The sequence below is a fragment of the Diorhabda carinulata genome, chromosome 11 (assembly GCF_026250575.1).
Source record: "Diorhabda carinulata isolate Delta chromosome 11, icDioCari1.1, whole genome shotgun sequence".
Taxonomy (NCBI): Eukaryota; Metazoa; Arthropoda; class Insecta; order Coleoptera; family Chrysomelidae; genus Diorhabda; species Diorhabda carinulata.
The window spans coordinates 2,885,938-2,908,445 of record NC_079470.1 but is presented as its reverse complement, the minus strand read 5'-3'; the positions used below and the strand labels follow the sequence as shown (position 1 = coordinate 2,908,445).

General features: G+C 34.7%; 1 protein-coding gene across 2 annotated transcripts in view; it reads left to right on the top strand.

The window, feature by feature from the left end:
- The window catches only part of LOC130899429 (ATP-binding cassette sub-family C member 4-like), a 55,202-nt gene that overhangs the window by 11,733 nt on the left and 20,961 nt on the right, over positions 1-22,508 (top strand). For both annotated transcript variants that reach the window (XM_057809357.1, XM_057809358.1), the window contains 4 exons: positions 6,377-6,533; positions 6,592-7,821; positions 18,176-18,512; positions 22,270-22,420. In XM_057809357.1, the coding sequence (XP_057665340.1) occupies positions 6,377-6,533; positions 6,592-7,821; positions 18,176-18,512; positions 22,270-22,420 (1,875 nt within the window). The remainder of the gene's footprint in view (positions 1-6,376; positions 6,534-6,591; positions 7,822-18,175; positions 18,513-22,269; positions 22,421-22,508) is intronic.

The following is a 22,508-nucleotide window of genomic DNA, read 5'->3' as shown; positions in this document are numbered from 1 at the left end:
ATTTGATTAAAATTTTTAATTTCTGCTACTTTTACATTACTTGTACGTATTTTTGGTAAATATTGTTTTTAAGGGTATAAAAAATGAATTTAAAAAATTGTTACAATCCCAATTATTTATGTTTTTCCGCAGAAGACGGATTACAAAAATATAGTTTTCCAAAACAAACACTGCAAAAAATAATCTCTTTTTTACTTTGGATTTGACAATATTTGTTTTCTCACTGCATTCTACACAATCTCTTCTTTCCTTGTGACCTTCTTTCTTCAATGGTAAATGAGTTTTTTTAGTTTTGACATCGGCGGCATAGTTTCTTTCTTCAGTAGCTTCTTTGCTACACTGATTTGAGAATCAGAAATTCCTTCATCCTTTTTTGTTATTCTTTTATGAAGAATATGGGCATTTACCATTGCTGTAATAAATAACAGCTCAATAGCAATTTTCCTATACATCTTCAACGTCTTTCTCAAAAAAGTGCTGTAACTTGCCATTGTTATAGTCAACCACAGCTTGAGGCTTCACCATCACTCCTGATTATCTGTTAATGCTTAATGTCTCAACGGCATGCTTTGTAGAAAGCTTATCCTGCCATTTTAGTATTGTTATTTCTTTTCCGTTTTCTTTACTGCTAATTTCATATTTCTTCAGCATGGGTTTTCTCACCCGTTTTCTCGAAATGTCTCCAATAAATAAGTTTGATTCCCTAGCAGCTTTTCGCTTATTCCAAATTTGTATAATAAATGTTCGAAGTGAGAGCCTATTGGACTTTTACAACCTTCCAAAGTCTACGGAGAATATTTCATTGAACTTGAAAGAGCATTTCAAGATTCTGCCTTATAGCGTCATAATGGAAGTTTATTCTATCGATTATTTCGTTACTTGTGTTTACCGGTGTTGCTTATACCAAGCTTTCACGATATCCAGCTATAGAGCAAAATACATTAGATTTAATTGATGCTGATCCTACAACTAGCGTACGCAAAATTTCACTACAATTTAACGTATCAACGACAATTATTCATAGGATTCATACCATGGAAGTAGAGGATTATCCTGCAAGACGGGCCTACGCTCATTGGTTTCTAGATAAACAACAAGTTTCATTATCATACCTTAGAACTTTAGATACCTATTTATGACATTCTACTCCACCCAAAATTATCATATTTATAGTTTAGTTTTTTACACTTGATCAGTCCTTTATAAAATTTCAATTTTTCTCTTCAATCCACTAAACAAATTTGTATAACTGTATATTAATCATATCACTAGTATTATCATTTAGAACATATAAGTAGATTTCCTATGTATTATGATATATGCTTGAATAAGAAATAGAAGCCCACCTTTTCAAAATTATCTTCTTCACTAAATTTTCTTTGTATACTTTCCAGCACCAGCATCAACAGAATCATATTAAGTTCCTGTGTTTAATTTGGTATATCTATTATCACAATATAAGATTTTTCTGTACCGTTTCTCTTTATTCTTTTGTTTTAAAGCAAGCTGGATTCAATTATTTTTGTAAATCATCAATTATCTTAATTGCTTCTTCTGTTCCAGTTTCCATATTATTATGTCTTCTATTTTTTCTATAATTTTTTTATTGTGATTTCCTTATGTTTCTAACAAAGTTTCTTATTCATTGTTCCATAAATTGTTTTACTTCTTAGATAATCAACATTCCACACCTCTTCTATTTATTTTCTTAACCCGACTTTTTTTTATTCTCTTCTCTTGTCCCACTATTTTCATTTATCACAACATTATCATTCATTCACATTTCTTTATACAAATTTCCTTGGATCTTTTGAATATTTTGGTTCTAATAACTTCTCTATTCATAGCTTTTTCTCTTTTTCTCTAAATTTTTATGTTGAAAAATAGAAAATTAAAATAAACAGATCAAGCTGATCCAAAGAAAAACGTTTAATCGTGATTGTTGGTGTAGTGGTGGTGTAATCAGTGTATTCAGTATAAAGAAGTGAAGTAGTGATAAATGAAAATAATGAGACAAGAGAAGAAAATAAAAAAATTAAAAGTGAGAAAATAATATTATTGAAGAAATGTAAACATATATAAATCGAAGAAGTTTCTGAAAATTATCACCATATCTTAGACACAACATTATCTTTAACCGAGAATTGAATTCAGACAGCAGCTTAGGATCATTTTTTATCACTTTGCTTTTGTCTGTAATGCGATTCTTCTCGAGAACTGGAGAAGAATAAACAGTACGTCTCCCAAAGAAATTAATTACATTTATTGATGTCCGGATAGCCTGAATACTAATCTCAAGGGCAACTATTTCCTTCCTCAATCCCCTTATTTAGATATGGGCCGTTCAAAAAGTCCTTTGCATTAACACTAAAATGAGATAGTGCCCCATCCATCCAACTCTAAATAATTTTCGTCAGTTAACCGGTTTGGTTAACTAGTTCAATCAAATTTTCCTAAAAAATACCAAATAACTTATATCAAACATACCATCCAGGTGGAAGGTCCCATGGTGGAGCCGTCATAAACATCACCAACCAGAAATCTCGGAAGAACATCTACGAGGATGGTTTAAAAAGTACCTAGCCCAACAAAGAAACAAAAAAATATTGGAAAAAAATATATTTATTTCTCAACGTAACGTCCTTTTAGCTTCATTCACTTTTCCCATCAATTTTAAATGAATTCGCCGTTTTGATAATAAGAATCGTCAAGCTCCTCAAAATGTCGACATCACCTCTTCATTGTTGGAAAATCTTTGAACACAGATCCATTATTTTCAATTCCGGAAACAGAAAATAATACGAGGAGGTTAAATCTAAGGAATAGGGTGCATGAGGTAGCAATTCAAACTTTAATTCATTAATTTTAGCCATTGCAATAATGAATGTGTGACCTGGTGCATTATCTTGATGAAACAACACTGTCTTCTTCGATCAAACATTGCAATAAACTTGATATTTTTCCTTTTTAAGATAGTCAATGAAAATGATCCCACGCGCATATAAAAACCAACGCCATGACATTGCCTGCAGATGGAACGGTTCTCCTTTTTCAGTCTATTGTTTTGATTGTTCTTTTGATGGTTATGAAACGGCGCAAAATTCGGCTTTTATTCTTTAAACATTGACAAACACTCGATGGTTAACATCTTTGCTGTCTTTGCTCCATTGTCAGCAAACGCAGCACCCATCTTGCGTACAGCTTTCTCATGTCCAAATTTTCACTTAATATGCGATGTACCGGACTTTTTGGAATGCCTACTATATATGCTAGCTCGAGTATTTTCAGTCATCAATCATCTATTACCACTTTATAGATTTTCTTCAACATTTCGTCACCTCATTGGTCAACCTCTGCGATGCTGGTCTTTTGCAAGCAACTAGCCTTGTCCAGGTCAAGCCAGGTACTTCTGGGACCATCCTCGTATAGGCAACAACAAGTACCTGTAGAGGAGCTACAAACATATCCGCAGTTTACTGCCTTCCGAAATACAAAAAAAAATAATAAGAGTACTCGACTATCTTCAAGAACTAACAATGTATATCGACAAGGTGGAAGATTCAAAGAACCTTATTTTATGTGAACCAAATTCAAATTGGAGCCTATTTCAAGAAAAAAAATTGACAAAAGATAAACCTCAACATTCCACTAATAAATTCTGATGAGGAAGAATTGGCGCTACAAAATCTAATCAAAATTATCCAGGGAGCAGCTTGGGAATTATCGCCACAATTCTGTAATAGTTAACGACAAAATAGCTGAAAAAAGAAGACTTCGGAAGATATGGCAACGGACAAGATCAAAAACCAAACAAGAAAAAATTAAACAAAACTAACAGAGATTTTAAAAAGTTACGACTAAATGACTCACTCTAGAAATTGCTTGACAATTTAACCCCGACAGAAGCAACTTACTAATGCTATGGTTAGCAACAAGAAAGCTTAATAGACCACATCAGCCTCATTCCCCTATTAGAGACCAAGACGGAAAATTGGTCAAAAATAACAAAGAGAAAGCTGAAACGGTTGTCGAACATTTATCAAAAACATTAAGCCGATTGAAGGTGAAACCAATGGAGAAGACATGGTGGAAATAAATAATAATTTAAAAGCACCTTTTCAAATGGATAAAAAATTTTGGTCACCAAGAAATCCGAGAAACAATTCTAAAAGAGATTAATCCTGAAAAAGCACCAGGATATGATCTCATAACTGGCAGAATTTTCCAGAAGCTAAGAAGAAAAGGAAACAAATATCAAATGCAGTCATTCGACATTTTCCCCATTCACCTATACTTTGAGCTTGCAAGAAATTGCATGTAATTTGTTGCACCATGTTAAGCGGCCTTTAGTATTGAGAGTTGTTTATTGTATAGTGTAAGAATAATTATTGAATTTTTTGAAGAAATCATATCAAATTGAGTAGCATTTAAGCTTAATTACATTATAAACTGTATACTATAACTATAAACAATCACTCATATTTGTTACAATGTATTCAATGTATAGTGACAATAACAGTAATACTAATGAATGTAGGTCAAAATGTAGTCTATTGCATTATGAAAAAAAATCAGCAATTTATCTTAAAAATTAAGATCACAATTATTAAATTCGACAACGCTGAACCTGATGAACAGGTCAAATTTCACTATCGCTTGTTTAGTCACTTTCATCACTTTCTATATCTGAAGTGTCACTGTCATCGTCCTGTGGACAAATTGGTCTCGATGTTGGTTCGACTCAGGCTGACGCTGTCCTTCGTTTGTATCATCACTCCAAGATTTGTTATGTGTATGTGAAGAATGAATATACATTTCATCCTTATATATTATAGACCGATTTTCTTCCCGAAATTTTTTTATACTTCTTAGAAAATTTAATCTTTTTTCCTGATATCAGGTTTCTCCATTGAAAGTTTTCTATTGCTTTGGTTTTCCCCTACCGAAATCCCATGCTATGTATAATTTTTCTTAAACTTTTCCTTGAACCTATGTAGCCATATTCATCATGGAATATTTTATGTTTATTGCGCAAGCTTGGTACTCTCTTATGTGTCACTTGATAATTCAAAATATATCTTCCTAGAGCACCTTTATCATAATTATCCAAGCCTATTATTATGAAGATTCCCCATTTTCTATTTGCCTCATCTCTTTTTCAATATTTGAAATCGTATACACACATAAGATTTCAAATATTACATACGATACCTCCTGTGGCAACAGCAACACGTTCTTGAACTTTCTGAATGTCCTTTATAGGTTTATTTTCTGATGTTTTCTGGTGCATAAAATGAATTATATTTGCCAAAATTTCTCGACTTTGTTCAGTTAAAACTTTTCTTTACACTTTCGATTTGAATTCCATTTTATATCACTGTAAGAATAATAAATCTTTATTTTGCACAAATAAATAGTTTAGTAGGTACTCACGCAGTGCTATTCACTATCTAACAGACACAATAGAACTGATAATAGTAGTCAAGTATACCTGCTTGAGGTACCGTACTAATCCCTACTACCATCATCTAAGAACGCGCATTGACGAGTGTGGCTATTTCACAATCATTTCTGTATTTGGTAATTTTATACTTTCGTTGTCGCCTCGTTTTTTTGGCTCTGAATTTACGATAAAAATTATGGGAATAAAAAAAATGGTTTTAAATGCACATGAAAATGCACTCCTTCACGTATAATTGTTGATAAACTTTTTCCAAATGATCAAATGAAGTTGTTATATATTTTTTCATAATCTACACAAAAAACAAACAAATTGAAAAAAAATTCATACAAAAATGTTGATTTATCATGTTTTTACATTTAAAAATAATAACAATTTCTCTTAAAATTGATCTTTTTTCACATATAATCATTTGTACCTTTTTTATTAAGTAATCATTAAAGTTAAATGAACAAAAACATTCTTAAAATCACTTATTGTAATCAGGTGTACAATATTAAAAGTAATTTTGAACAATTGAAAAATGAAAATTGAATACCTTACTAAGTTTGACTAAAACAAACATTTTTTCTATATATATGAACGGCGTTTGATGCTTTGTAAAAAATAATGCGAAAAATTGCGTTTATGATCATATTTAAAGTCATAAAAGTATAAGAAATCTTCAGGTGACATATTTCCCATATTTTATCCACCGTAAAAACGAAGTTTTTTGAAAAAAAATTGTCGAAATCGGATGATTTTTCGATTTTCTAGAGCCAAAAAACGAGGGGACCGCGAAAGTATAAAATAACCATATAATTTCTTAGAATAGTTTTTATAAGATGTAAAAATGATGTATAGTTAATTCAAGATCATAATTTGAAATCAAGAAGGTGAACAAATATAGTAACTGAACTATTTTTCTAATTTCAGTATACGTTGGCCGAGCCGTGAGTGCTAGACGAGTGAAATCTGCTAAAAAAACTGACCAAAGACTCCAAATAACCACAGAAACAATCAGAAATATCAAAACAATTAAAATGTACTCGTGGGAAAACTTTTTCGAACAGAAACTGAATCAATTTAGAAAGTTTGTACAAGTTTTCACCAGAAATTAAAACTTAATCAACATTTTTATTCGATTTTAGGTTAGAATTGAAACATTTATCACCAGTTTACTATTTGAAATCTATAGTCGTGATAATAGGTTCAATAGCCACGAATATTTCGTTTTTCTTCATGATCATGACGTACGTATGGACCGGGCATTTCACCGATGCCGAAACGGTATATTTCATCCAAACTTGTTACCATAGCTTAAAATCTTACATAACGGTCTCGATACCAATGGGTATAGCCCAATGTTCTGAATTACATGCGTCTATTAAAAGAATAACTGAATTTTTGAAACTTGAAGAGGTAACACGAAGAAAAGATACAACAACAACACCCAAAATATTGATGAGACACGTTTCCGTAAATATAAATGGTAAAATTATACTAGAAGACATTTCTTTATCGGCAGAAAAAGGATTGAATATCATAACGGGAAACTTGGGAAGCGGTAAGAGTTCTATCATCAAAGCTCTCTTAGGAGAATATCCCAGTGAAGGTCAAATATTAGTGGAAGGTAGTATATCGTACGCTTCCGAAGAACCTTGGTTGTTTCCTTCTACGATCAGACAGAATATACTTTTCGGCGAAGAATACGATGAAAAAAGATATAACGAAGTGTTAAGAGTTTGCGCTTTACACGTCGATCTAAAAAAACTGAAAAACGGTGATCAAACTGTAGTTGGAGACGGAGGTGTTAACTTTAGCAAAGGACAACAGGCTAGGATTAATTTAGCTAGAGCTGTTTATAGAAAAAGTGATATATATCTTTTGGATGATCCTTTATCGGGCTTAGATAGTCGCATTAATATTTATGTATTCAAAAAATGCATAATGGACTTTCTTAAAGATAAAATAGTGATCTTGGTTACGAATAATATCAATCATATCAAATTATTAAATGGTAATAACACTTTGTACGTTGAAAATGGTCGTACACTTTCCATTGAAAAACAACGGGAAGCTCTCGATAAACGTATCACTTATTACATCGATGATGTTGAAATGAATTACTTCGATGTCGACAGCGATATTACCGAAGAAAATATACTGGAAGAGGAAGATGAAAATACGCCGTTATTATTAAAAAACGAAGAACATCGTGATTTATACCACGAAACTAAAAAAAGTGGTAAAGTCAAGATCGGGGTTTATCTAAGATACTACAAATACGCTGGAGGTGTTATAATGTTTTTCATTTTATTGACCATTTTCATCGTTACTCAAGCTGCATTGTCTTATTCTGAGAAAGTTGTTAGCTATTGGTAAGTACACTTCATATTATCTCATACTAACTGACCCGACAAACCTTGTTTTGTCATATAAATAATAACAAGGAAATATTGTACTAGTTAATGAAATAACTAACACATTTTAAGTGTGTGGGAATGTACTTGTAATCGAAAGTATTGTACGAGAATGTATGGATATCTAGTTAGCCTAGACCAGTTCCATGCATAAACAAAATATTGCGTTACCATCGCAACGAACAATAACTTATTAGGAGTGTCAGTGTAAAGTTTGACACATCAAAAAAGTGAACCAGAGTTACGCAATAAATTAAAAGAAAAAGATGTCCACAGAAATTGTGAAAATCGAAAAATTGGAGTATCGGTCCATCATCAAGAACCTGTATTTAAAAGGGTTAAGAGGTAAGCAGATTTACGAAGATATGCTTAATACCCTTAGTGATCAATGTCCTTCGTATGTGACCGTTAAAAATTGAACTGCAAGCTTCAAAAGAGGTAAATTTTCCATTGAAGATAATGACCGATCAGAAAGGCCAGTTTCTGGGTCAGTCCCCGCAAATATCGATTATTTTATCAGACCGTCGAATTGGGCTAAAACGGATCTGATCTGAAGCACTGAATATTTCATACGATCGTGTTTATCATATAGTTCACGTCAATTTGCTGCAAAATGGATCCCAAGATTTTTGAATGTTCTCCAAGACCTCTCCAAGTTTCGTGTCCAAGAATCTACTGGAAAAGTTCTTGTTTCAGTTTTTTGGAATTGCCATGAAGTAATTCATGATTGATTTTTTGGATAAGAGTAGAACAATAACTGGAGATTACTATTCGTCATTAGTGACCACTCTACGGGAAAAAATTAAAAAGAAAAGTCGCGAAAAGCTATCCAAAGGTGTTTTGTTTTTGCAGGACAAGGCCCCTGCACACAAATCTCATGTTGCCATGCAAAAAATTCGCCATTTAGGGTTTGAATTATTAGAACACCCCCTTTATTGACCAGATTTTGCTCCGTCCGACTATCATCTCTTTCCTTAACTGAAAAAAAGTTCAAAAGGTCGTAAATTTTCTTCCAACGAGGAGGTGATAAAAGCTGGGGATGTCTGGTTTGAAGAGCAAGAAGAAACATTTTTTGTTAAAGGTCTAGTGTCGTTTCAGGTCTGCTATAATAAATGTATCCGATTAAGAGGAGAATATGTTGAGTAATAAAATTTTGACATTGAAATTTTAATCGGTTCTATAGTAGGCTGAGAATTTTTCAATATATCCTCGTAGATAATGGAAGTATGCTTTATTTAGATTATTATTCTTTATTAAAAAACGACTATATTTCAAACTACAATTCTTGATTGCTAAACATAAAAAAAATTATTCATATTTTTATTACAATTACGATCTGAACAAAATAGATCAATGAGTAATTTAATTCTTACTTAATCTACTACTTGCAAACTTAACTAAGGGCTGTCTCTTTAGCAATCTTTAGGTTCTAACAATTATTTACACTAATGTTATCGTGCACACTAATCAAAATATGCTTTGCTTTTTCACTGACACTATACACTAAACTAGCTCGAAAGGCTTGGTCCTTCTGAGTCTTCTGTTCAAGTTCACATTGTCCAGGAGCTGGACAATTGCCTCAACGTTGTAGAAGTCGTTGTTTGTGGCTTCCTTCGAATCTTTTGATGGTTTCACTAGCAGTTTCTAAGCCCAAGTCTCTGTGCAGATCACTGTTTCTGTAGTACCAAGGGGCGACTATGCTCCTCAGCACTATAATCTGGAATCTCTGTATTACGGCTAAGTTGTTCTCTTGGCTCATCCCCAAATATTCAAGTATTTGTTTGTACAAGAGCACTTTATTATATATGGTCAGAACAGAGTCACGTCCGAGTAGTCAATATATTTTTCTAAATTTTATATCCAGTTTATCCCTTTTCTTCTTGACGTGGACCCTCCAGCGTAGTATCCAGCATCAAAAGTAATACCCATATATTTTTAAGTGTTGAAATATGGTTAAGCTAATGGGAATGTGTTGATTCCTTATATTTGTTAAGTGAATTGACTGTTTTGTCAATTTGTTAATTTTGTGAACAGAGGCTTGCAGGTTACTCACCGCTTCATTATGATCATTAAATACTGCCAAAATTGCAGTGTCATCCGCAAAAGTAGCCATGATATCATTCTCTAGATCAGGGATTCCACTAGTGTAAAATAGATACAGAACAGATCCTAGTACACTTCGTTATGGTGCCCCCGCATTATTTTCTTTTAATTCAGATTAAGCGTCTTCTTGTTTTATTCCAAACGCTCTGTGTGTGATATATGACTTTAGTAGCTGAGAGTATTGTCTAGGCAAAATTTTTTATAATTTATAATCAAGTCCGTTATGCCATACTCTGTCAAATGCCTTCATTATATCCAGAAAGACGGTGGATCAAACTTTTTTATTTTTAACAGTTTTTTTCAATTATATTCGTTACTTGGTGAACTTGATCTGTTGTGAAATGACAGCAAACTGGTGTGTTGAGATAATTTTCTTCTCTTCTATGTTTTTATTCTTTTCGTATAACTTTGATATTACTAGAAGTAGGGAGATTGTTCTATACGATGAGACTTCATTCGGTGATTTTCCTGGTTTCGGAATCATAATTACTTCAGCTACTTTCCATATCTTAGATACATACTTCAACTTAAATGAAGCATTAATAAGATTTTTAAGTTTTAGTATTGCTTTCTTAGGAGGTTTTTTTAAAACCTCTCTAGTTATCAAATCATACCCTGGGGCTTTCTTGGGATGTATATTTTCTTTAATTTCAATAACTTCCTCTTTCGGAGTGGTGGCACTGATGTCGACGTATTCTTGGTTTATGTCTCAATCAACTAGGTCTTCTCCTTCGTTTGGCTGAAAAATCATATCATGCTCAGCATATCTGTTTGTCTTTTTTATATTACTTTTAGCCCGATTCCCATCTGCGTTTTTTATTGGTGGGTTTTGCAAGATCTTAATCTCCTGGTAGCCTTCCAGAGTGAGTATTTACCACTGTAAATGATCGAAGAACTTTTTGGCATCGTTGGTCAATTCCTCTACGTTTGTCGACTACAAATCAGCGCAATTTTGTTCGTTCTAATTGTCTGTATTGATTTCGTTAATCTCCTGCCTTTTGCGTTTGATATTTACGTAACACGCGCACATCTGCATTATTTTGTTGCATTTGTTTGCTTTTATATCTGGCATGACTCTAGATTTGAATGTTCGACTACTCAAATTGGTCCCTTTGCGTCTTGCTGGCTTTGCAGACTGTACATATACCATATAAATAGATCAAGTTCAAATACTTATTTGTGAGAAATAGTGACTTAGTATTATATTTGATGCTATTATTTAACTCATCTTTCACAATAATAGGACACGTATATCTATCAAACACGTACCTATTTCTGTTTTGTTTTGCAAAAAAGTGCAATATGTACAGGTACGATGATGGCCGTTGTTGGCTTCGTTCTCATCCCTGCTCCATGATGTTTGCTGAATGTTCTATGATAAAAAATACAAACGAAAAATGTCATCTAAATAATAAAGAAAATAAAGGGTGGACCACTCTTAACATTTAGGGGTATGAAAAATAGATTCTGGCCCATTCGTAATCGTAGATCTTGGATCTTAGAAGATATTGTGGTTTGTTTTATAACATTAAATGATTCTTGTATCTGCCACCATGATGTTGAAGAGACTATGGAGTGGAGTGAGCTCACAACTTCAGATCCAAAACGGGTTAAGGTACAGAAATGCAAAAGAACGTAAGTTATTAGCTTTTCGGCTATCGTCGGTTGTCTCTCGACATTACACCACCACCAGTAAGAAACGACCCATGATTTTAATCATTCATTTATTTCAAATTATACCTCCTTACCTAACTTGCTACAACGAGTAAAATGTATCTGCCTGTAAGGGCGTTTGGTTTAAACAGGATACCAGACGTGAACTTAGCTTTTTGTACCCCATTCGTCTATTAGAACCCAACCAAAATTTACTACATTGTAACTGTCAAACCATATTTCATCTTGATAAATTGGATAAATTATGTCTCTATTAGAACTTCGGTAGTCTTTTATCTGACGCAATCTTGTCGCAATCGAACGATCTTTGACGATTAGGTTATTGCCTTCCATTTATTCATTTTTTTGTGTTTAAAGCTAGATGCTGACAAAACTTAATGCAATGTTTCTGAACTGGATAATCTGCTACCTTTTGCTGTATTCTTGAGTAGCTTTGACAACTGATTTCAGTTTTTCTTTACATGTTTTTCGGTTCTGTGAATAATCCACAGCAACCCCTTTCATGTCTACTCGATAAATGGAAAATTTACTTTTTACGAGTATAGTTAATTCAGCAATTCTTATTATGGTTGCAATATCAGATGGCTGAAATTTTCCTATTTTTAAGCATTCGAATATATTTGATAAAACTTGCTGGGTTTGTTTATCTGAATCTTTATTATTAAATTCATATTTGTCTTTATTCTCGCTGTGCAATTATCTTCATTCGCCCATGGTCTGAAGAACGCCATATTTCTATTTATTTGAAGAAATTGCTTATCACAAGCTGTCTAGCAGGAATATTTCGAAGAAATTGTGTACATACGCCTTCCGACAGTTTCGGCCAATACAAATGCATTTTTGTTTACGATTCAATGTTTTCATTGAACAGTGATGATGAGTCCACGTGCACTGACGGTTTGTTAAATGTTTACCGAATTTTATACTGGGAATAAACATTATTTTTTATTTCACATTTTGGTATGAGTGCTCTGCGTATTTATGAAATATTGATTGTTCCTCGAATAACTGTCTCCTGTAATTGATATTGGAAAAACTATACATGTTTCTAGTGTTGACAAAGACTGTTTTTCCGAAGACTGTCTCGAAGTTAATATCTTTCGTTATAATTTTTTTTAGGGTAGGGTGGTGCTTAGAAAAAAAAGAAAGTTAGGTTAGGTTTGGTAGTCATGAATTTGAATTGAATAGGTTCACTTCTTATTACTGCCGACATTCTACAATCTGTTCAAATGCTTTATAATGCGTTGATCACTATACGGTGTGAAAAAATATTTACTGAAAATACTTTAGTTATGCGGGTATTATAAAATCAATTCATAAGCTAAATTTTCTAAAATAAAATAAAAATGAAACTAAATATAGAACAATTTACATACGACAGCCTTACATAAATAATTGAAAAGATATTTTCCTTCCAGATTACCTCCACAGTGGTTAAATAAGAAACACAGGGTATTATTGAATATTCAAATACCTTTCTCATTCTTTCTGTATACCTCGTTAGGTTGAGATCGTTAAGTTAACTCCTAACAATAATAAATTCTTCGCTTTTTGTTATAATTAAAATGTGATACCACAAATTGTCGAAGCAGCGTTTTTATCATAGAATTTGGTAAATATACTTTAAAATTATTTACGTATCCGGATATCAATAGGCCAATCACTGAGACACAGACTGTTTGGTTTTTGTCGAGCTGAGATATATTTATATATTTGATCCGTTTTTCTTATTTTTTTTTCAACTATTGACTGTGATTTTGGCAACCAAGATCACAGCAATATGTCTAACCTTCCCTCACTACCAAAAATCAATCCAAATATTAACTCTCCACCTTTATCATATGCTGCAGCCACCTCAGCAAAATCCCCACCCCCTTCTGTGCCCTCACGAAATCAGGCCATCATTATGCCTTCTATCCCCAACACTGTACTATTTGACTACATCAAATCAATAGGTAGCATCGTCTCTCCTAAAAATGTCATTTTCGCATCCAGAATATCACACGGACACATATGCATTTATTTATCATCGACGACTCTAGTCGACGAACTTCTAAAAACCAACCAAAGTATCCTAGTTAATTCCAATTTGATCCCTATACGTCGGCTTATATCTCCAACCAAAAGAATACTCATTTCCAATGTTTGTCCATCCATTCCCCATTCCGTCATTGAGAAAGCACTGCAAGACCTAGGGTTATCACTCACCTCTCCCATATCATACGTCAAATGTGGCTCACCTGATGACGAATACGTACATGTGCTCAGCTTCCGCCCAGTAACTCACGTATTAACAACCAATAATAATTTTTTTCTGCAAACTTCGACTGTCATCAGTCATGAATATTCATTTCTACCTACAAACTTGAATGCTTTCTCTGCAAACAGGCTGGATACACTGCTGACTCATGCACCAATACTCCCATCCCTCAAGATCCCTCTCCCAAATCAAATGATTCGGTCAGTCTGATCCCCACCTCCTGTGCTGACCCTACTGTCACTACTGACTCCTCGACATTATCTCAGTAAATACTCTCTCCCTTCTTCCTAAACAAGTACAGTCTCTCTAATACAGTGGAACTGCGATGGATTTTATCCTCGACTAGAAAGAATTCAGAAAATCATTTCCTCCGATAAACCTGACTTCCTTTGTCTCCAAGAAACCAACTTCAAAATTGATCATAAACGCAACTTGAGACACTTTGAAGGATATCATTACATCCGTACCAACTGCATAAGAGCCAGTGGCGGTACTTCAATATTTGTATCCAGCGACATATACTCATCCCACCTCAACAAACCTTGAAGTAGTAGCTATAACTACTTGGTGCCCCAATAAACTTACTATTTGCAGTATATACATTCCACCGGACCACCCCCTTGATGAAAAAGAGTTAACAGACCTAATCCGTCAGCTTCCCCAACCATACATTCTTGTTGGAGACTTTAATGCACATCACACTATGTGGGGCTCCGACCAAACTCGCACTAGAGGCAACACAATAGAAAAAGTCATAAATTCAACTGGTATCTGTCTGTTAAATACTGGAACCAAAACTCACTTTAACATCTCCTCAGGTTCCTTTTCTGCTATTGACCTCAGCTTCTGTGACCCTAAAACTGCACTTTCTCTCTCTTGGCAAGTTTTCGATGACCTACATGATAGCAACCTTTCCTTTCATTATATTCAATCCCTATAATAAAGAAACTGCTAAAGAAAAGCTTCTGGCAAATAAAAAATGCAAACTGGCCTGAGTTTACCTCTCTCTCCGAAGCATACTTATCATCTTTGATCATTTCTACGAATATAAACGATACGCTAGTTATGTTCACTAAGAGCATACTTACGGCTGCCGAGGTTCACATTGGTAAAACGGTCTTTTCCTCGGCATGTAGGGCTGTTCCATGGTGGAGTCCGGATTGTGCGAATGCCATACGTGAATCAAAACATGCTCTTAATAGGTTTAGACGTCACAAAACACAAGAAAACCTTATTGCACATAAAAGGCTTAAAGCTAAAGCTACATTTATTGTCAAGCAAAGTAAGAAATCTGCTTGGCAAAGTTATACTTCATCCCTTACCCACAATACAGACCCCAGTCAAGTTTGGAAAAAAAATTGTACAAATTCAAGGCAAAAAAACTAATATCAAAATTCTTTCTTTAATATCTAACGATCTGCTTATCACCGACAGCCAAAAAATCTGACACACTCGCGCAACATTTTAAAGAAAACTTCAGCATCCATAATCCGGCATCCTTATATATTCAGCCCTCCTCCACACTACAGCTAAATCCTCTCGATATTGCGTCTGTCAATGCTCCTATTAGTTTAAATGAACTAAAATTCGCGCTATCGTCCTGCAAAAATTCTGCTGCCGGTCCCGATGATGTCCTGTATATATTTCTCAAAAAACTATCCGACTCGTCCCTCTCCAAGCTCCAAGCTCCTTGACATCTATAACATTATTTGGAATACTCACCAATTCCCTGATGCATGGCGCAACTCTATAATCATTCTAATTAAAAAAGCAGGTAAATCCACATCATCCCCTAAGTCTTTCCGTCCAAACTCACTCACTTGCACTACTTGTAAACTCCTTGAAAAAATAATCAATAGAAGACTCCTATGGTTCCTTGAAAAATACAAACTTATTCCCGACGCACAATCGGGTTTTCGACGTAATCGATCGACATACGACAACCTTGTTCTCTTGCAAACAGATATCTCCTCTGCATTAAATAACCATCAGGACGTCATTGCAACTATTCTCGACATTGAAGGCGCTTTTGACTCTATATCCAGAAGTGCAATAATGAATAAACTCACTCAATACAATCTACATGGTAACATATCATACATCCATAATTTCCTAGCTGATAGAATTTTCAGGGTTTCCGCAATCGGTAAGCTCTCCCTTCCTCATCCACAAAATACTGGCATCCCTCAAGGTTCAGTATTAAGCTCTACTTTATTTATCCTCACAATAAATGAGCTATGTGACAATTTCCCATCTCCCGTAAAATATGTCCAATACGCTGATGACCTAATCATTTATTGCCACGGTAAATACGTCTCCTCTACATGCCAACTGCTCCAAAACGCAATAAATCTATTACAAGAGAGATCCCCCTACCTAGGATTATCATTTTCCCGAAACAAATCTATGCTGATAAAATTCTCTCGAAGAACATCTATTCACTCACCCCAAATTTTCCTTGATAACTCCCCTCTACCTATTGTGAATCAATACAAAATCCTTGGTATGACTTTTGATTCTCGATTCAACTGGAATCACCATATTCATGATGTAAAAGGTATTTGTCTAAAGAGGCTAATTAAAACCGTTAGCCACCTCCAATGGAGCTCCAATGAAACTATACTGCTAAGAGTTCTCATACGCTCAAAGCTTCACTATGGTTATTTTACCTATATGTCCGCTCCCAAGTCTAAAACTGACTTGTTGAACTCTGTACACAACACCGCTCTTCGTCTTTGTCTTGGTGCCTTTCGCTCAAGCCCCGCCACTAGTGTCAATGTTAAAGCTAATGAGCCACCACTATTCCTAAGACGGCAATCTCTTCTCCTGTCATATGCTGCTAAAGTATCTTCCAATCCTTCTAATCCTGTCCATTCGCTATTTACCACCACTTCCCTACCTAACAACTCACGAATAACTGTAAATTCAATCCCTCAATTGCTCACACCTCTACTCCAAAATACCAACCTTTCGTTGACCTTTCCTCTTTCTCTGCCTTCTTCTCCGCCGTGGATAAAAAATATTCCCATAGTAGATACATCACTAACCATCTACAATAAACACGAATCCCCTAGCGTTCTTGTAGAGAAAGCATTCTTGGAAATTATGCAAAAAAATTCCTTCGACCTAGTTCTCTATACGGATGCCTCCAAAGCTGAATCCGGTGTGGGTTGCGCAGTCACTACAAACCACGAACTCATAAGTTCTTTCCGTTTACCCTCGACGTGTAGTGTTTACACTGGTGAACTATATAGTATCCTTCAAGCCTTCAAATATATTTCTTCTCCCCATAAACATATCGCCATATGTACTGACCATACAGACCATGACAACCATATTCACCGACCACCCAATAGTCCAAAACATTCATGACATCTACCAAACTCTCATTGCTCTTGATATAACAGTCTCTCTCATATGGCTTCTATCGCACACTGGTGCGAAATCCCAGTACAGCTGGACAATGATCTGAAGATTACTTTCAAACACCTCACTAAAAAATCTTGGCACGATACATGGAGCAAGAGCACTACAGCACTACATCAAATCCGCCCAACTACTTCTCACATTTCCCTAAACTTTCTGAATAGGAGAGAAGCTGTGTCAATAAGAAGACTTCGTATCAACCACACGAAACTTACTCACGGCTATTTGATGTCGTCAGAAAGTCGTCCTGTCTGCCGAACTTGTCAAGTTCCTGTGACTGTTAAGTACATCCTCACCGACTGAAGAGAATATTCCACCGCATATCAATAGTTTGATATGAAAACCAACCTCCAAGAGACACTTAACTGCCCGACGGAAATAAGGAAAATCGTGCAGTTCCTTAAAGCCACCAAGCTGTACAAAAAAATATAATTTAATTTATACATTGTAACAGATTTTATTTTTTGTATGTAACTGTATTTAACTTTAATTTTATTTTTATTTAATTCGAATGTATTTAACTTATGATTGTTTTTCTGTGCCAATGACCAGGCTGTCGAGGCACGTTAAACTGAAATAAAAAAAAATACCTTTCTATCCATAAAATGGAACGACAAAACTTTATATTCCTTGATCATAATGTACAGATTAATCGATTTATGCAACTTCAATTGTAACTGAGTGAATTTTTTATAGTATGCAATTTCACTGAAAAATTTTAATTGATGATTAATTTGTTATTTGTTAGGATTGACAAACAACATTTTTCATGATATTATTCCATTTTTATCTTCTTTCATCTACAACGTATCAGTGAAAGATTGTTATAAATATAATTTCTTGTTTCAGGGTAAATAATGAACCTAATGTATCAAATCTTGTATATTCCAATAAGACAGACACTAAAGAATATTATGACGTGATTCAAAAAAGGAATTTTTACCTCACTTTATATTATATCCTCATCATAGTTGGATTTATTCTAATTTCAGCAAGAATTTACTTGAATATATTTTTTGCTTTACGAGCATCTTTTAAGCTCCACAAGAAAATGTCACGATCCGTCGTTAATGCTTTTATGAGTTTCTTCGACAAACATTTAATGGGAAACATCATCAACAGATTTTCTAAGGATCTTTTGACTATGGATGAAGTAATACCTCTGAATATTTATGAAATTTTTCGAGTAAGTATTATATTCACTAATTTAAATTTTAAGAGATTCAACGAATTATTAAATACTAGTGTGGCCGTTGGAAATAAAATTTTTTGCGACGCCCCCTAAGAAGCATCTTTTCGATTAAAAAACACTTGGAAATTTTTTTCAATTCGAACCAACATGTTCTTCTAGACAAATGTTTTCTACTAGACAAAGACTTCGCACATCGGTACTAAACTGTTATAAATACTTGGGTATCATAGATAGTAGAAAGTAAATTACTATGGTCCAAACATAGAAGGTATATGATATGGTCAGAGATATTTAATTAAACTAAAAACCCTCAACGACCAATAATTTATGTAGCATCTCCATATCATCCGATATCCATATTTCACAAATCCATATCGGATGATTAAGAACACACCTCTACTAGCGGAAGCCTTATTTCAAACCAATGAATTCAGTTATATATACTATTTGAAGTCCATAATGTCCTAATCTCTAATAATACGGAATCTAGACGCATTAACTCAATCTTGTTGAAATCCATACTAGTAGAGCTTGCTGATAAGAAAATAATATACACTAATAGATCTAAGACGAGGGATGGAGTTGGATGTGCAGTATACATTCAAAATAAAAAGCAATCTAATTTTACGTGACATCAAAACTATATAACTAAAGTTGAATGTGATATTTATTTGGATTAAAGACATATTGGAATACATGGTAATGAGAAAGCTTTTGGATTAGTAAAAGATCTATTACTTAATGGAGATTTTTGTAACTTATATACAGGAAAAGATGCAATCAATTCATTGAAAGATATAATGTACGTATCTTGGCAGAAAACCTGTGATAATTCTTGTAAAGATCTCAATCAAATTTTTTCTATGCAGCAATTGTTAAACAAAACTACTCTCTACCTTAAACCTCACACTCCTTTTAAGTATAGATAACCGACATACCTTAGGACAGGGACAATTCCTCATTCAAACCTTGAATGATTATAGTAGAGACGGCATTAAAAATACGAAAGACAGCTTACTCGAAGGTTTGAGTGAATAAACCTAAATATTAAAGTTACGTTTCTACTAATGTAATTCTAAAATAGCAATATCAATTTATGTTCAAAAGTTATTTACTCAAAAACTGACTATCATACAGGATACGGCAGCATAAGTGTTTTTAAACGCGCACCATTGATGTTGTAGCGGATTTGAACAGTGAGAAGCGTGCGTTTTTCGTTGTGGATTATAATTATTATGCTGTAGCGGTTCGCTAGTGGTTTCGCTCGAGAAGTGAGGCTATTTAATTTTGTCTAGGCACAACTCAGTCCCCAGCATACGTTTTAATAGTGAATAGCGTGCGTTGTTCGTTGTGGATTATTATTATGATGTAGCGGATCGTTAGTGATTTCGTTCGAGAAGTGAGGCTATTTAATTTTGTCTCGGCACAACTCAGTCGCCAGCATACGTTTCAACAGTGAATAGCGTGGGTTGTTCGTTGTGGATTATTATTATGTTGTAGCGGATCGTTAGTGATTTCGTTCGAGAAGTGAGGCTATTTAATTTTGTCTAGGCACAACTCAGTCGCCAGCATACGTTTGAACAGTGAATAGCGTGCGTTGTTCGTTGTGGATTATTATTATGATGTAGCGGATCGTTAGTGATTTCGTTCGAGAAGTGAGGCTATTTAATTTTGTCTCGGCACAACTCAGTCGCCAGCATACGTTTCAACAGTGAATAGCGTGGGTTGTTCGTTGTGGATTATTATTATGATGTAGCGGATCGTTAGTGATTTCGTTCGAGAAGTGAGGCTATTTAATTTTGTCTCGGCACAACTCAGTCGCCAGCATACGTTTCAACAGTGAATAGCGTGCGTTGTTCGTTGTGGATTATTATTATGATGTAGCGGATCGTTAGTGATTTCGTTCGAGAAGTGAGGCTATTTAATTTTGTCTCGGCACAACTCAGTCGCCAGCATACGTTTCAACAGTGAATAGCGTGGGTTGTTCATTGTGGATTATTATTATGTTGTAGCGGATCGTTAGTGATTTCGTTCGAGAAGTGAGGCTATTTAATTTTGTCTAGGCACAACTCAGTCGCCAGCATACGTTTGAACAGTGAATAGCGTGCGTTGTTCGTTGTGGATTATTATTATGATGTAGCGGATCGTTAGTGATTTCGTTCGAGAAGTGAGGCTATTTAATTTTGTCTCGGCACAACTCAGTCGCCAGCATACGTTTGAACAGTGAATAGCGTGCGTTGTTCGTTGTGGATTATTATTATGATGTAGCGGATCGTTAGTGATTTCGTTCGAGAAGTGAGGCTATTTAATTTTGTCTCGGCACAACTCAGTCGCCAGCATACGTTTCAACAGTGAATAGCGTGGGTTGTTCGTTGTGGATTATTATTATGTTGTAGCGGATCGTTAGTGATTTCGTTCGAGAAGTGAGGCTATTTAATTTTGTCTAGGCACAACTCAGTCGCCAGCATACGTTTGAACAGTGAATAGCGTGCGTTGTTCGTTGTGGATTATTATTATGATGTAGCGGATCGTTAGTGATTTCGTTCGAGAAGTGAGGCTATTTAATTTTGTCTCGGCACAACTCAGTCGCCAGCATACGTTTCAACAGTGAATAGCGTGGGTTGTTCGTTGTGGATTATTATTATGTTGTAGCGGATCGTTAGTGATTTCGTTCGAGAAGTGAGGCTATTTAATTTTGTCTCGGCACAACTCAGTCGCCAGCATACGTTTGAACAGTGAATAGCGTGGGTTGTTCGTTGTGGATTATTATTATGTTGTAGCGGATCGTTAGTGATTTCGTTCGAGAAGTGAGGCTATTTAATTTTGACTAGGCACAACTCAGTCGCCAGCATACGTTTGAACAGTGAATAGCGTGCGTTGTTCGTTGTGGATTATTATTATGATGTAGCGGATCGTTAGTGATTTCGTTCGAGAAGTGAGGCTATTTAATTTTGTCTCGGCACAACTCAGTCGCCAGCATACGTTTGAACAGTGAGGAGCGTGCGTTTTTCGTTGTGGATAACCTTTTGAGCGGATATTCTGTGATTACAACCCTGCGTGACCAACATTGAGACAATCTTAAGAGCTGAACTCTCTCGACTCATTCGATAACCTGAGAACAATGAGGTAGCGAGATCACTGCCTGGGACATTCATTCCACTTTACCAGTTATTCTAGTCTTCAATTCGTTTATATATAGGATATATAATCTATATTTATATATCCCCTTATCTATATCGTAAGATCCAAAGGCTCAGTAAGACCTCAAAGGCATTTGTTGAGGCCGTACGCATGGAGTTAAAACTTTAGACGAAAATCGCATTCGCATGTACTTTTCCCAGGCCTTAAGGACGCGGTTTAAGTAAAATGAGTCGAATTTTTTGGGTCGATTTATAACAATAGGTAAAAACTGGATCCCTCATACATTCGTGTAATGCAGAAACAGATTTTTGTGATCGCCTTGACTAAATTTAACTTTGTTCTCGTTGGTCATCCTCTGTATTCATACGATTTAGCTTAAGCGGCACTTTCTTTTTTTACCTATTTTGAGGAGAGACAACACTGCACTAACTGTATAGACTAAACTGAAAAGGATTATGGAACAAATAACGTGTTCCTTTGTTAGATCGGAAATATTTCAGAAAACTCTCGTATATTTGCTCTAAGTTGATTATGATTGTATGTCTTGCAGTCGTTTTTTTATTATTATATATTATTACACTAATAATAGAAATTTTTCTCCTAATTTTAGCAAACATTAGCGATTCTTGGTATATTATATTTGATTATATCGGTGAATACACTTTTTATTATACCATCAATCTTCCTATTGATCAAACTGTACTTCATTCAACGATTTTACTTACCAACTGGTAGAGGTACGAAAAGATTGGATGCAGCAAGTAAGAATCGATTATTATTCAATTGAAAATAATAAATTAACTATCATATTATCTGTAACAACTCGATGTTTACTTGGCCTTACTCAGG